The sequence below is a fragment of the Xenopus laevis genome, chromosome 3S, assembly GCF_017654675.1.
Source record: "Xenopus laevis strain J_2021 chromosome 3S, Xenopus_laevis_v10.1, whole genome shotgun sequence".
Taxonomy (NCBI): domain Eukaryota; kingdom Metazoa; phylum Chordata; class Amphibia; order Anura; family Pipidae; genus Xenopus; species Xenopus laevis.
The window spans coordinates 51,666,196-51,681,482 of record NC_054376.1 but is presented as its reverse complement, the minus strand read 5'-3'; the positions used below and the strand labels follow the sequence as shown (position 1 = coordinate 51,681,482).

The following is a 15,287-nucleotide window of genomic DNA, read 5'->3' as shown; positions in this document are numbered from 1 at the left end:
GTTGCATTCATTTTCTCTTATAAAGCAGCAGTTATCATGCTTAAAGACCAAGATTCTACCTATATTTAGACGAACACACACTAAGTCAGAGCTCCTGAAATACCATTAATGGTAAAGGCACACAGAAGGCCACACAATGCCTACTTCTTGAAGTCCCAAATTTAATTTGGAAGTGCTAAGAATGGCTCATTATTTATGGTCAAAAAAAAGCCAACTGACTGATGTCAGTAGAAGCCATCATATTTGCTGCTGCTACCTTAACAGTAGTAAGCATAAAGATTGACATAAGAAAATTTAGACAGTCACAAGAAAATGCAATACCAGTATAGTTTAACATGTTAAAACCTACACATTAAAAGAATAATGACAGCTTACCTTCATGTTACCTTCTGCAGAACCAGTAACAAAATACTCTTCAGATAAGTCCAGGGCAAGGGCTTTAATTGCAGAATCATGAGCCTGGAATGAATGAAGTGTTTGTCTCTGTCTAATGTCAAAGATGCAGATTGCACCTTTTCTTCCACCGGTAATCAAGAGCTGCTGTTTAGGTGCGTATTGAAGTACTGTTGCACCATTCTCATGGCAATTAAATGCTAAGATAAAATATAATAAAAACTAAGATTTATGCAAATGTAGCAGATATGATATATGAAGAGAGCTAAACTATGAAGGAACAGAACATGTGAAGTAAACTTGCATAAAAACATAGTTGGTACAAAAAAGTATGCATGTTTTGCAAATCAGCTTTGCAGCCACTTTGAAGAATCTGTAGCAATCAGTCTGCATATAGCTTGCTTCACAACAGAATATGCTGTGGGCTTTATTAATATCCCCCTGAATGTAGCCAACTTGTAAAACAATAGTAATCTGAATCTTAGGCATTACTGGTTAAGAATGGGCATCTCTTAAAGTCCTATTAAAATGAAAAATGTATTTGATTAAAATTTAATATAGGGGACCAATAAACCAGGCAATGTTCATTGTGCAAATTATTAGCAACTGTAGGGCATCTTCTTCTACTGCTCAGTTTATTGAATACAACAAGCAAAGCTGATGTCAAGAGTTGCTTCAGAACAGCAGGGTAAGAATGATTATGGAGAAAAGACTTCTTTTACATTGACAGAAGTTTGATTGGACAGTATCCCTGGTGGACTTTTTTCATGCTTGTGTTGCTCCCCATTTTTTTTTTTTACATTTGAATGTGGCTCATGGAAAAAAAGTTCCCCTATAAGCTCGTTTTCTAAAAAAAAACAAAAAACTTTGAGATTCCATTTCTATGAATATAACTCAAGGATCATTCCTGGCTTAACCATCACAACTCAATGGTTCTGTTTAATCGGGGGAGATGCTGCCTATTAAAATAGCAGTGTATTTTATTAACACTTTAGTTGTGTATATGCTGAGAAATAATTTTACACAGTATTTTATTATTATTATTATTAACATGTATTTATATAGCGCCAACATATTGCCTAGCACTGTAAAGTAAATGTGATTATACAACTACATCTAATGAATTACATACATAGAATATATGGAGTAACATTAACAGTATTAACAATCATAACAAATGCTTACCATGAACCAGGCTGTTATTAGGTGATATCAGTGTATCCCATAGACAAACATTTCTAAATAAAAAATAAATAGAATGAGCTGCAATCGAATACAAAAGAATTTTCTACAGAAAATCAGGTTTTCATTCCTTGCAAATGTGCATTAATTGTACCATTCCACAAAAAAAACAATAAATACACACTGGCAAGGATTGTATAAATTACCCATGTTGTATGAAATCCAGGAACTTGAAATAAGGATTCGCTACTGACTGAAGTAAGGCAGAAGTTATGTATTTGTGTAGAAATTGTGAGTCTAAATTTTTATACATGTGTGGCATTTCTTATTTGGACACAAATTATGAAGAGAGCTGTAAATTACAGGAAGGCCACCTCCCATGGACTCTATTTTAATCAAATAATTCTAATTTGTGAAAATGACTTCCTTTTTCTCTTTAATAATAAACAATTGCCTTTTACTTGATGGTAACTAAGCTATATGAATCCATATTGGGGGCAAAACAATCCTGTATTTTAGCAGACTCAAAATCGAAAATCAAATTTAAGTTTAATCTAACTGAAATAAGAAGCTTTTTAATTATTATTCATTAACAAATTTGTATAATTTCTAAAATAAAGATATTATTCATTATCTTCCTTTCAGCAATCTGAAGAAACCCCAGGTATATATATATATATATATATATATATATCACCAATAAATAAGTTCATGCTTAGCAAAGATCTATATACTTTGATTTCAGTTTATATGTTCTTACAGTTAGAAAGGTGTACTATATTATGTGCACCAAGCTTTTCTAGATATGCCCAATAGACTATGCTTTCATACGTGCAGTAATTTGGTAATTAACAGACTATATGGAGTATAACAATTCTGTAAATCTATGTTGTATTTTGATGTACCTGTTGTCACTAGATTGACCAGCTGTAGCCACTAAGCTTGACGATGTTATGAATGAAAAGTCACTTGTTGTTTTGGTATGACACTGCCAGTTCTGCAATAACAAAATATTGGAGAGAAAAAAAATACAAATGAAACAATGTAAATGCCATGATTGCAAGATTTATTTTGCTTATTACTAATCTATTCACTTATTCCTGAAACAAATCCAAATAAAATGTTTAACTTCATAGAAAGGATGCATACAAAGTTGTAAAATTTTCCCCCATCACTGCCTAAGAAAAGGTACTCTTTAATATAGATTTTTTTAGCTCCTCAAATGAAAAAAGCAACATTCAATAATGAAACTGATTTCGAAAAAGAAATCTGTGCAATCCGTAGGTTTAAACTGTGCACCAGTGGATTAGCAATTTTACACAACTGCCTTGTGGCTTCCTCAGCTTTCTTGTTCTTAGCAATAAATGAAAGTAGGTTTAAAAAGAGAAGCAATTTAAAGGTTTGCAGAAAATCCATGCTTATAAATGTAATCAAAACGATCAATGTGCATATGTATTTAAAGGAATTATAATTTAAAGGTCTGAACTTGTTATCATTCTACATGCAGCTTGCTTAACAAGCTACTACTTATTATATCTTCTCACACTAGAATAATTAAAAAAGCGTTACAATGTTATTTTACATATATCACTATACACACAACCCCCCTCAAAAAAAAGTTCAAGTGTTCTGAATTCTGATGTAATTAGTTCAGAAGAAATAAAATGATAGACTCCTGTAACTCCAAAAGAGGGAGAAATTTCGGATTCATACTTTACAAACATTACATCCCAAACGGCTCGTTAGGGAATGCGATCTATATGCTTTTGTTTAGATGATAATGACTTTAATGACTATAAGATTAGGAGTGGTTCTGAGTTTAGTGTACTACATATATGACACACTATGGGGCACATTTACTAAGGGTCGAATTCCAAAGTGAAAATACTTCTAAAATTCGACCATCGAATTTTAGTAGTACAATAGTTGAAGTTTTTTTTCGATGGAATATGGCCGTTTTCGATCGAATTAAAATCGTTCAATCGTATGATTAAATCCTTAGTTTCGAACGATTTTACAAAAAAAAAAACTTAGACTTCTCAAAACTTAGCCATAGACTCATATAGGTTATAGGAGGTCCCCTATAGGCTAAACAGCAATTCGGCAGGTTTAAGGTGGCGAAGGGTCGAAGTTGAAGTTTTTTTTAAAAAGACAGTACTTCGATTATCAAATGGTCGAGTTTTCTAAGTTTTTTCTATTCGAATAGAATTTTGGCCTATTTGATGGTCGAAGTACCCAAAAATTACTTCGTAATTCGAAGTTTTTTACAATTCAAATATAGCCCTTCAAGCCATATTATTTCACTCAATAGTGAGCCTTGATAACTACCCCTATAGGTACTGCAAGGATATGAATATGTTTCCTGACATCTTGAAGACCTCACACAATAAATATGACTATGAAGATAGGTAAATGGTACACTGCTAGGACATCCCCTGCCCCATGTATCACCTCACCTACCACTGTGGGGTAACTAGCTACTAACACACCTTAAAAGTCTCCCAGATTTTCTGATGTGTCTAAATGTATTAACGTGTGTCAACTGTCAAGAGCAAGAATCATTTTGAATATGCTTAAATGCAGACAGTTGCTATCTCCTCATTTGAAATAGACACGCTCTGCTTTGGAAAACAGTCTATTAAGGATTGAGTAAAGCACCACTCTGCTCATGGCCAGGATAACCCAAAGTGCCCTGTGCTTACTCTGCTATTTTAAATATTGAAGAAATTATGTCTTGATACTTTTGCTACTTTAACCAGTTTCTATGAAACCAAGCTGTGTATAGCATGTTTGTTAACCTGCCACTTATAAGACGCTATGAAAAATAAAAATGTAAAAATTTGTATGCCACTGGTCTTTTAAATACTTTGATAACCCTAACTATATGGTATGAAGAAAAGACAAATTATGAACAGCACATTAGTGAACTTTCATGGTTGGCCCAGTTTTTGAGGAATATTCCTCAACTAAGCCAATTTTGAGACAATATTAATTGGAACTTACCAGATAATGTTTTGGATTTGTTACATTCTGGTTTACTTGCCAGATGCTTAAAAATCCTTCACCATCAGCAACACCACACTGCAAACACAAAATAGTATATTTATAGTAGAATATTAAGGGGGTTAGTAAAACCCAAAATTTTCTGGTTGGGGTTTTAAAGGGGAAGAAAACACAATTTTTTGGTGAAAAAAACCCAACAAGAATTGTGAAAATTTTGACAAAACGCTTACCAAGAGAAAGTAAGCAAACTATACAAAGTAAAAATAAATATACTAAAAGGACAAACCTTATTCCCTTGAGCATTAAAATACAATCTTGTAACGCGTGCATTTCCAGCCTGGCGGAAGCAGACAAGCTGCTGGGGACGACTCCATTCAAACATGCGGACACTGCCATCCTGAGCACCAGTAAGATCTATAAAAATGAACGAGACAAGATAACATCATTTCTTACATACTAGATGAATAGCATATGTATATTGAACCTTTTGGTGATTTAAATGTATATTAAACATGAACTTACAATATTGGTGAACAGGATGCGAGGCCATCCTTTTCACATTATTTAAATTCCTTTTTATGAGCTTTAAGGAAAACAAAAAACGATTTGTGAGAGAGTAGTTCAAAATATTAAAAAAATATCAAAGCATGAATACATTTGTTTATTACAATACATATCATGGGGCCCATTTACTTAGCTCGAGTGAAGGAATAGAATAAAAAAAACTTTGAATTCCGAATGTTTTTTTTGGCTACTTTGACCATCGAATGGGCTACTTCGACCTTCGACCTACGACTTCGAATCGAACTAAAAATCGTTCGACAATTCGACCATTCAATAGTCGAAGTACTGTCTCTTTAAAATAATCGCTTTGTATTTCCTGCCATTTAAGCTGCCCTAACAAGATAATTGCACCTAATATATGTTATTTAAATGTTATTTAATGATTAATTATAAATGTTATTAATTGTTAAAGTGTTGCCAATCAAATTGTTTTAGAAATAAAGATAATTAAATAAGAAGGTTCAGAATGACTTATTTGTAAACCCATATGGTGATTATTACACGTGGCACTTCATATTGATTACACAGCTGGTTCTAGTTTATTTAACTCAATTTTCACTTCAAACAACATTGTATATAATGTTCATGTATCTTATCAGTTCATCATTGAGGTTCACAACAAAGTATCAATTAGGGACCTGAAGTGGAAAAGGTTACGCATTAAGTTTTTATTGTGCTAAACAAGTGGAAACCAAGTAACAATTATAACTGAGACAAATTTATACCTGGGAAAGTGTATGTTAAGTATAAAGGGGTTTGGAGAAGTCTATATAGTCACAAACAAGGTTTCTTTTTTTTCAGATTATACTATGCTATGAAATAGCAATTCCACAGCAGAGAAGAATGATTATTTGTAAAGTAATAACCATATACTGTTATGAAAAAGATTTATAGGCATTTATGTGCCAAAATGCACAAAACTGTGGAGCAACATGGCACATCATTGCAAGCTGCTAAGGCAACTTCAGAGTAACTTGCCATAGACAGTAGGGGGGGGCACATTAACTAAGGATCGAAATTCGACCATCGAATTGCAGTAGTACGATATTCAAAGTCAACGTTTTTTTGGATCGAATATGGCCATATGCGATCAAAGTAAAATCCTTCGATCGATCGATTAAATCCTTCGATTCGAACGATGTAATCGATAGGTCGAATGATTTAAAAAAAAACAAACGATTTTGACTTCTAAAAAGTTAGCCAAATGTTGGCTATAGGTTCTAGGACGTCCTCATAGGCTAACATAGCAATTCGGCAGGTTTAAGGTGGCGATGTGTCAAAGTCTAAAATTTTTAAAGAGACAGTACTTAGATTTTCGAATGGTCGAATATTCAAAGTATTTTCAATTCCAATCGAAGTCGAATTTGGACTATTTGATAGTCGAAGTACTAAAAAATTACTTTGAAATTCGAAGTTATTGAATTCGAAAATTCACTTCGACCCTTAGTAAATGTGCCCCTAGATGTGTATAAAGGACCTCCTTTAAATTTGCTAATGCTCTGGAGAAAGATGCCTCAAGCTACATACAGGTGGACTGAGAAGGTGACAGTTGATGGGTTCACATTATCAACCAATGAGGGCACCAAGAGAGTTCTGTGTATGGAAACATTATCATCCTGGGATGATCGCTTTGTATTTCCTGCCATTTAAGCTGCCCTAACAAGATAATTGCACCTAATATATGTTATTTAAATGAAATATCACTGAGCCATGAGATCCTACCACAATGGAAAACAAGCACCGCATATGTATTCACTGCTTGTGAGAAAATGATTTAAGGATTACTTTGTTTTCACTGGTTCACCAGACTCATATCTGCCAAGTATGTACCATTTTTTGTTTGCAAAATAACATAATCAGGTGTAAATGTTTCAGTATGGGTTGATGGCAAGAAGAGGCTATGCCCATCAATTCAACCTTTTCTCATGTTTTAGTCACTTTAGCTAAAACATTATATTCTATAGTTAGGCAAGTGTACAATAATAGGTCTGTATACCAAAATATATACCGTATAAAATCCACAGCACAAACAGTTGGTTAGAACAGTTGTATTTCAGAGAAATACTATTGCAGTCTAATGCTGGGAATAGTATAATGTAAACCCAAAATACATACCACCCCAGCTCCAGTGGCTGTCTGTCCACTACCTAGCCAAGGCATGGATGAAGAAGATTGCATCTGACTGAGGCTAAAGGAAGCAACATTTGACTGAGGAATAGCAGAGAGAGAACCTCTAAAATCAAGGTCATCTGAGCTGTGAAAGACAAAGGTAAGTGTTTGAATGCAATATGTGGTGTGCAGGCATGAAATGATCACATTACGATTGCATTGATCCATTCACTCTCTTCATTTGTAACATTTCCATTTACCTCACTTCTTCTTTTTCCCTTGCTGGAATAATTTTTGTCTACTTTCTTTGTATTACCTGTCTTAATACTTCTGCATATACCTTGACATGCTTAAAGAAGAAGGAAAGCTATAGAGATCAATAGATGGCAATAGATTAGCCACAATGTGGCAGTGTGTTGGGAGATTCCTTAAATGAGAAGGGGTTTTTGTAGATAACAAGTTGTCTAAATCTGGGCAGTGTCATTCTGTGGCTACTAAAGCAAATAAAGTGCTGTCTTGCATAAAAAAGGGCATTAACTCAAGGGATGAAAACATAATTGTGCCTCTGATAAGACCTCATCTGGAGTATGCAGTGCAGTTTTGGACTCCAGTCCTTAAGAGGGATTTAATTCAGCTGGAGAGAGTGCAGAGACGTGCAACTAAACTGGTTAGAGGGATGAAAGACTTAAATTATGAGGGTAGACTGTCAAGGTTGGGGTTGTTTTTTCTGGAAAAAAGGCGCTTGCGAGGGGACATGATTACACTTTACAAGTACATTAGAGGACATTATAGACAAATAGCAGGGGACCTTTTTACCCATGAAGAAGATCACTGTACCAGAGGTCACCCCTTTAGACTAGAAGAAAAGAACTTTCATTTGAAGCAATTTAATTCAGCTGGAGAGAGTGCAGAGACGTGCAACTAAACTGGTTAGAGGGATGAAAGACTTAAATTATGAGGGTAGACTGTCAAGGTTGGGGTTGTTTTTTCTGGAAAAAAGGCGCTTGCGAGGGGACATGATTACACTTTACAAGTACATTAGAGGACATTATAGACAAATAGCAGGGGACCTTTTTACCCATGAAGAAGATCACTGTACCAGAGGTCACCCCTTTAGAATAGAAGAAAAGAACTTTCATTTGAAGCAACGTAGGGGGTTCTTCACAGTCAGGACAGTGAGGTTGTGGAATGCACTGCCGGGTGATGTTGTGATGGCTGATTCAGTTAATGCCTTTAAGAATGGCTTGGATGATTTCTTGGACAGAAATAATATCAAAGGCTATTGTGATACTAAACTCTATAGTTAGTATAGATATGGGTATATATCCCATATGTGTAAAAAGTATGGAGGGGTGTGTGTATGGATGCTGGGTTTTCATTTGGAGGGGTTGAACTTAATGGACTTTGTCTTTCTTCAACCCGGTTTAACTATGTAACTATGTAACAATAGTGCAAGCTATAACACTGTTTTTATTCTGTAGAATGCTTTATCATTTCAGAGTAAACTGCTCAAGACACTGTGTATGTTTAGGATAGCAGCTGCCATATTGGCTTGCTGTGACATCACTTCCTGTCTACAGGATTACAGATCAGATTACAGGATGGAGGGGAGGAGGGAGGGGGAGAGGAGCAAATTTAGCATGCTCTGCCCGGCCCTGGAGGTTTAAGCTGAAAGAAAAAAGTCTGATAACGAAGCCCATGTATACACAATAGAAGGACAGCAATGTGGCGTTTCTTTCGACAGAGGACTCTGAGCAGCATTACTTTGAGGATTTACTGGTGTATTTATATAGACCTTTCTGATAAAGCTTGCTTACTTTCCTTCTCCTTTAAGGGTAGTGTGCTTACTCTTGTAGATACAAATAAATCTACACATAAATTTATATGTCTACACATAGAAGTGTTAACCTGCTACCCCATTCTGAGTCATCTAGCTCTAAAGTATCCAAAGGGGCAGAGGAGTAGGCAGACTAGAGGTGAAGACTAGCAGATAATGGTGAAAAGAGCAAAGAGGCAATTGGAAGAACACATAGGCCACCAATAAAAACAAGTGTTCTGAATATGCCAAGAGATATCTGTGTTGCCAACACTCCACAGTACATATTTGTTCCTAGAATAAGTGAGAGCTTTGCAAGTGTGCATATTTCTTTTTATTTTTTTTGTATATGGAGAAGTTTATAGTTGGGTGACACTACCTTAGATTTAAAATGTTCACTGTTATATAAGGGACTGCAAATCTATAGATCCCATCAATTAAACTATATTTCAAATGTGGCTTTATTTTGAAAAAGTAGCTCTTTCTAGACATATACATGGGCAGGTCTTACGTACCAAGGGGAGCTCAGGCATACGCACCATTAACAAGCCATTTGGTTTGCATTATCATTTGCATTTTCATGTCATTGATCCACTTGGCTGAATTTAGTCAAGTCAATTGGTTCAATGAAACTCAAATGAACCCCGCTGCAAACGGCAATGACATTTAACATGATTATGCAACAGTATTTTGGCTGCCTGCAATAATGTGGGCAACCCCTGTATCATTGGCCTAAGACATCATTTCACAGAAAGCTTAGATTTACACAGGCAGGGGTTGAGAGGCTCCCTGTGTAACTATAGAAGATAGCTTTACCTGTGCAGGTATATTAACAATTGTAATATTTTTCAAGTGAAATCACAATTGACATTTTATATAATTGCCGGCAACTATGCATTTAAAGCCACTATTACAAAAGTGAACAGGCCCTTTGAAAAGATAAACTTTGCATCTCAAATCTATTAACATATGTCATCATTACATCATTACAAGCATCCATTTTTTCTGTTCTTAACAATATGATAAATGTCAAGTGGCTAAACCTTTTAGATTCTCGGTCATATTCTTCTCCAATCCATATATAGGGCTGAGCTGCCAGAAGGCTTGAGATATCTAATTCTTGCACATCATGAGTGGAAGCCAAGACAATTTCATTGTTGTTTGCCTAAGGAACACAAAAGTAAACATAAACAAATGCCACCTTTTCACTTGCATTCTATTTTTGGCCTAACATTCAATCCTAGTTTGAGCATTAAGTTCATTCCTGTTTGACTTTATTAATTTATATTAACTATGAAGAAAGAGAAACATTTTTTAATAACTATTCTCCATCCATTATTGAAGACCAACATTTTATGTTGACTTGACACCTTGGATTTACGAGTTTATCTGCCTGTAACCCGTACTCTTGCTTCAATATAAATGCAATACATCTGAATTTGGAAAGAACAGCCCCCTTAAAATTAAGTAGCATAAGAAAAATAACAGTTTTACCTTGTTAATTGCAAAGGCCATAATCATGTCAGACTCTTTGTGAATTACTTTTGCTTTTCCTCCTGGATAACCAAGGTCTGCTTCAACCTGCAACAATGATTTATTAATACAGGAAGTATATGGTATTAAAAAGGAACACGTAGAAAGCATTTAAATGAATGCAATGTTCACTTGTTCCAGCATTTCATTCATTCTAATTCCAACTGTAAAATAGAAAGGTTGAATTTAAGAAATTACTCTCTTAATCTATTTTAAGAGGACAGCATATATGATTAGAATGTCAAGAGACACTGCAACATAAAATGAATAATGAATAAGAGTTGTATACTCCCTTCACAGCGATAATGTTAAAGGGCATGTAAAGTCTAAAATAGAATAAGGCTAGAAATGCTGTATTTTGTATACTAAATATAAACATGTACTTACTGGGCCACAAGCCTAATCAAACAAATAATTTATGCTTTCAAAGTTGGCCACAGGGGGTCACCATCTTGTAACTTTGTTAAACATCTTTGCAAGACTAAGACTGTGCACATGCTCAGTGTGGTCTGGGCTGCTTAGGGATCGTCATTAACAAAGCTGCTTGAGTTCTGCATGGCTGGTAAGTAAGGTAGGGGCTCCCCCTGCTGTTCATAAGTATAATTGTTTCCCTGCTCAGCAGTTAGGGACCATCTGACAATTCCTATCCACAGCAGTAAATGAAGGGAGAATTTCACTGCATACAGTCAGGTTTCTTATAAAAACGGTGCACAATTTTACATTAAAGTATATTGGAGATAGGTTTCTTTTTTATTAAAGAAAGTAAAAATTGGATTTTATTTTTTTGCCTTCACATGCCTTTTAAGATAGAGACACCATATGACATTTTGGACCAGAGTATTTGTATTTGTTGCTTTTATGAAGCATACAGTGTTTAACTGTATTTTAAATTAAACAGATCAGCAGCAATGTAGACTGAATCATTTTGAAGATGCTGCATTACTGTTAACACCCTGATGATAAAGGAATGAAATGCTGGCACCAATGAACATGAACAAGCAAGCTAGAGGGGAAGACTCAGGACCTACTACCTTGTTTTTCTGATGATCGTTGTTTACTTTGTAACGCTCCACACTGTCTTCTACTGACTACTTGACACCACACACAGTCACAAACACAAAAACACATGCGCAAAAACAAATGGAAAAAAAATGAGACATTCCAAATAACCATTAGGAAACGAGTTATCTGTTGTCAATTGCTCTGGTAATAATTATGACCATTATGTGTCTCCACTAAATAAATGAATAGGAATGGGATTCAAAAATATACAATAAATGGTAAATTAATTCAGAAGCAATACATCAGGGATTATCATTACTTACACTGATATGCCCATTGCATGCTTAATCTATTTACCATTTTAAATCAGCAGTTATTATTTTATGCATCTTTCAAGAAGAACTTGTGGAATTCTATTACATTCAACTTTATTACAGAGGTTTTTAATAAAACCTATTAAAATTTATATTTTGTTCCTTAAAGTGGTTGTTTTAGTTTAAATTAACTTTTAGTATGACGTGGAGAGTGATATTCTGCAATTGCAATTCATTTTCATTATTTGAGGTTTATGAGTTTAGTTTTGTTATTCAGCAGGTCTCCAGCTTGCAGTTTCAGAAATCCTGCTTGCTAGGGTACAACTTACCCTTACAACCATGTATTAATATGACTGAGAGACTGAAATATGAATATGAGAGGCATCAATAGAAAGATAAGTAATAAAAAGTAACAATTATAAATGTGTAACCTTACAGAGCATTTATTTTTAGATGGGATTAGTGACCTCATTTGAAAGTTGAAAGGAAGGTAAATAATTAAAAATAAAGTTGTTTAGAATTGGCAATTGTATGCCATACTAAAAGCTAACTTAAAGTTAAGTTGCTTTAATTAAAAAGTCTGTATAGTTATCATAAAAACTGTGAACTTCTGTGCTCCAGCTCCCCTTCTCTCCACACACACAGCCTGCACTTCAAAATGATAGACAATACTTCATTTAATGAATTTTCAAATTTTTTTTGATGTCAAAATTCCCACATTTGAATTTTAATCTCCCTATTTGAATGTAAGATTTACTTGACCATGGAAACAGTCCTAATTCGAATATCCGCCACCTAAAACTGTATGTCAATGGCAGAGGTCTGTTGAGCCATTTGGAGATTTTAATAGCCTTCCTGACTTTCGACTGCACAAATCAAATACGTTTCGAATTATCGGGTAGGAACCATTAGATCGAATAATGGACATTCCTTTCCTTACATAACCTCCCAGTCGAATTGTGAGAATATTCAAGTTAAAAAAATTCCCATGAATTCGAAATTCAACCTTTGATAAATGGGCCTCTTAGTGTTAATTTATATGTTCGTTCCTGACTAAAGCTAACCTCTGTGACAACTCCATGCAGGCTGAAGTCCGTACAAGTGGAGAGAAGCAGGAACTGGAGTTTAGAAAGTCACGATTTTTATGAAAAGGGTAAAGAATTTTTTATTGAAGTATATTGAAGGCAGGTTTATTTTTATTTCTGTTAAATTCCTTTAATGGGCAGTGGACTTAAAGGAATTACATTATATGATGAAATTTAGTAGAACTGAAGAGAAGTATGATTGACATCCCATTTTAAGAGTTCCCTTGCAATATAGGATGCAATTATGTATTAAATAAGAAAATGCATAAAATGTTCTGAATTGCTTGAAAATAAAGACAAACAAAATAAAAATAGTTCATAACGGGAGCCATATCACAAAATGACAATACTAAAGCAAGCAAAGACAGCCAAATATGGATGCTTTGTTTAAAATGTCATTTGTGTACCCATGTTTACCTCACTCTGCTTTCTTTTCTTGGTAAAGGCATATCTTATAAATGAATCCTGGAGAAGCTCCTGTTTAACAAGAAAGTGCCAAAGCCTTCGAACTGGAAGTGCAGTGTAATCTTTGGACCTGCAACATTTATATTCATTATCAGTTATTTTCTTAATTTTTATTTCACCAGTAAAATATTTAACAAAACAAACAATTACAGAATGGTATGTATAGTACATAATAGGCAATATAAGGCTGTCTTCCAGAAATTAATTTTTTTTTTCTAACAACGATTTTAAGGTTGAATAAAGTCAGTTGCTATAACAGTAGGGAACCAACCATCAAGGCCAGTAAGCCAGATAGTTCTGTCATTTTGTATGGAAAATAACTTTGTATGACAGTTGAGAGAACCTAAAATAATAGATGTATTAGAATTGCTGTTGTATAAAGCACATTCAATAAGCCCCTCCCCCCATATAAAGTCTTAAAGGATAGGCATACTTAAATGGTGTATTGTCAGCATCCAACAATGCCTTGAGACGTAAGGCAGCAGGTCCCGCCCCTGTAGCTAATTCACTAGGATATATATTTATATAGTTTGGTGGGGGGCCTTCAAACTGATCCATTCTCTCTTGAAGTATCTGCTCCCAATTCTCTAGGTTTTTTACAACAGCAATGCCCAATGGTGATGTGACAGGGAGATCTTAATAAAAACAGAGTTAAAAATCAGCAGAATATAACTGTAAAGCACACAACGCAAAACAAAAAACACAAAAGCATGTTAGTAATCTGTGCAGCTTGTGGTTAGCTAGGCAACTCAAGTCATTTATACCATGTTATCTGTTAAGAAATGTTTATATAATCACACCATATGTTGTGCCACAAATAAACTGTGAGTTAGGATGCAGTATGGCACAAAGTGATTTACAGCATTTTGAAGGAAAGCTACAGAAATGATTGCTAGGTACCATTTAAGACAATTATGAAATAAAATGTCACAAATATTTATTTTATCAGCCCCATTTGGCTTACTACCATGATATTTATGCCACCTACCTCTAACGTAACAGAATGCTTGTCTAGGAAAATAACTATAGCCCTTAATTGGATTATACGCCCATTCCAATGGTGCCAAGAATCCAATTTAAAAAAATCCTGTCTAGGCAATTGTGTAAAACAACAAAAGGTAATTAAAATAGAAATCAATGTATTTTGCATATAAAAGAAAATATAATTCTAAGCAACCTTCCACTATACATTATCAGCAGTTCTGTGCTTTTAATATTATTTTATTTGTATTTGCAACTGAAAGCAGCATTTGTTTTTTCCTTTTCTGCTAGCTCCTTCTAATGCAAAGTAGCAGGATTCATTTATCCTTGCTCCATCATTGCTGTCCTGCTTGGCTTTTGATGAAATGCCTGTTAAAAGCAAAATAAAATCTTACCAGATAATTCAAGGCCAGCTATGGGAAAGAACTGCTTAAGATTCTGGATTGCAAGTTTCACCATTGCCAAGCGTATCAGTGTCCAGCTGCAAACAAAAAAATTGACCACCGGAAGTCAATGAATGCAATTAAAGATTTACTACATAGAGCAAATTCAACAGACGACAGGGAAAGATAAAAAAGTTGTATAGATTGCACTGCTTCACTTAACGCAGGGGTGTCCAAACTTTTTGCAACGAGGGCCAGATCTGGAGAGGTGAAAATATGTGGGGGCTGACCATTCAGCCTGACATTCTTTGAACCATTAACATCATTTAATAAAACTTTATTTTGCCTCCTTACAGCTTGCCAGGAATCCTTAAACCTTGGCAGTCCGATACGGAAAAACTACAACTCTCAAAGCATCTGTCGTGCAATAGAGCAAGTTCTCTCTATTGAGCTAGGC

The 15,287-nt window shown here is 34.8% G+C and overlaps 1 protein-coding gene across 7 annotated transcripts in view; it reads right to left on the bottom strand.

Moving 5' to 3' along the window:
* The window catches only part of dmxl2.S (Dmx-like 2 S homeolog), a 78,315-nt gene that overhangs the window by 2,653 nt on the left and 60,375 nt on the right, over nt 1-15,287 (bottom strand). For 4 of the 7 annotated variants that reach the window (XM_018255428.2, XM_018255429.2, XM_041588292.1 and 1 more), the window contains 13 exons: nt 14,843-14,928; nt 13,900-14,101; nt 13,419-13,536; nt 11,632-11,688; nt 10,562-10,648; nt 10,111-10,232; nt 7,258-7,396; nt 5,101-5,161; nt 4,865-4,992; nt 4,579-4,656; nt 2,481-2,572; nt 1,579-1,631; nt 376-593 (listed from right to left, as the gene is read on the bottom strand). In XM_018255428.2, the coding sequence (XP_018110917.1) occupies nt 376-593; nt 1,579-1,631; nt 2,481-2,572; nt 4,579-4,656; nt 4,865-4,992; nt 5,101-5,161; nt 7,258-7,396; nt 10,111-10,232; nt 10,562-10,648; nt 11,632-11,688; nt 13,419-13,536; nt 13,900-14,101; nt 14,843-14,928 (1,441 nt within the window). The remainder of the gene's footprint in view (nt 1-375; nt 594-1,578; nt 1,632-2,480; nt 2,573-4,578; nt 4,657-4,864; nt 4,993-5,100; nt 5,162-7,257; nt 7,397-10,110; nt 10,233-10,561; nt 10,649-11,631; nt 11,689-13,418; nt 13,537-13,899; nt 14,102-14,842; nt 14,929-15,287) is intronic. The other 3 variants (XM_041588293.1, XM_041588295.1, XM_018255430.2) reach the window with 1 other exon arrangement.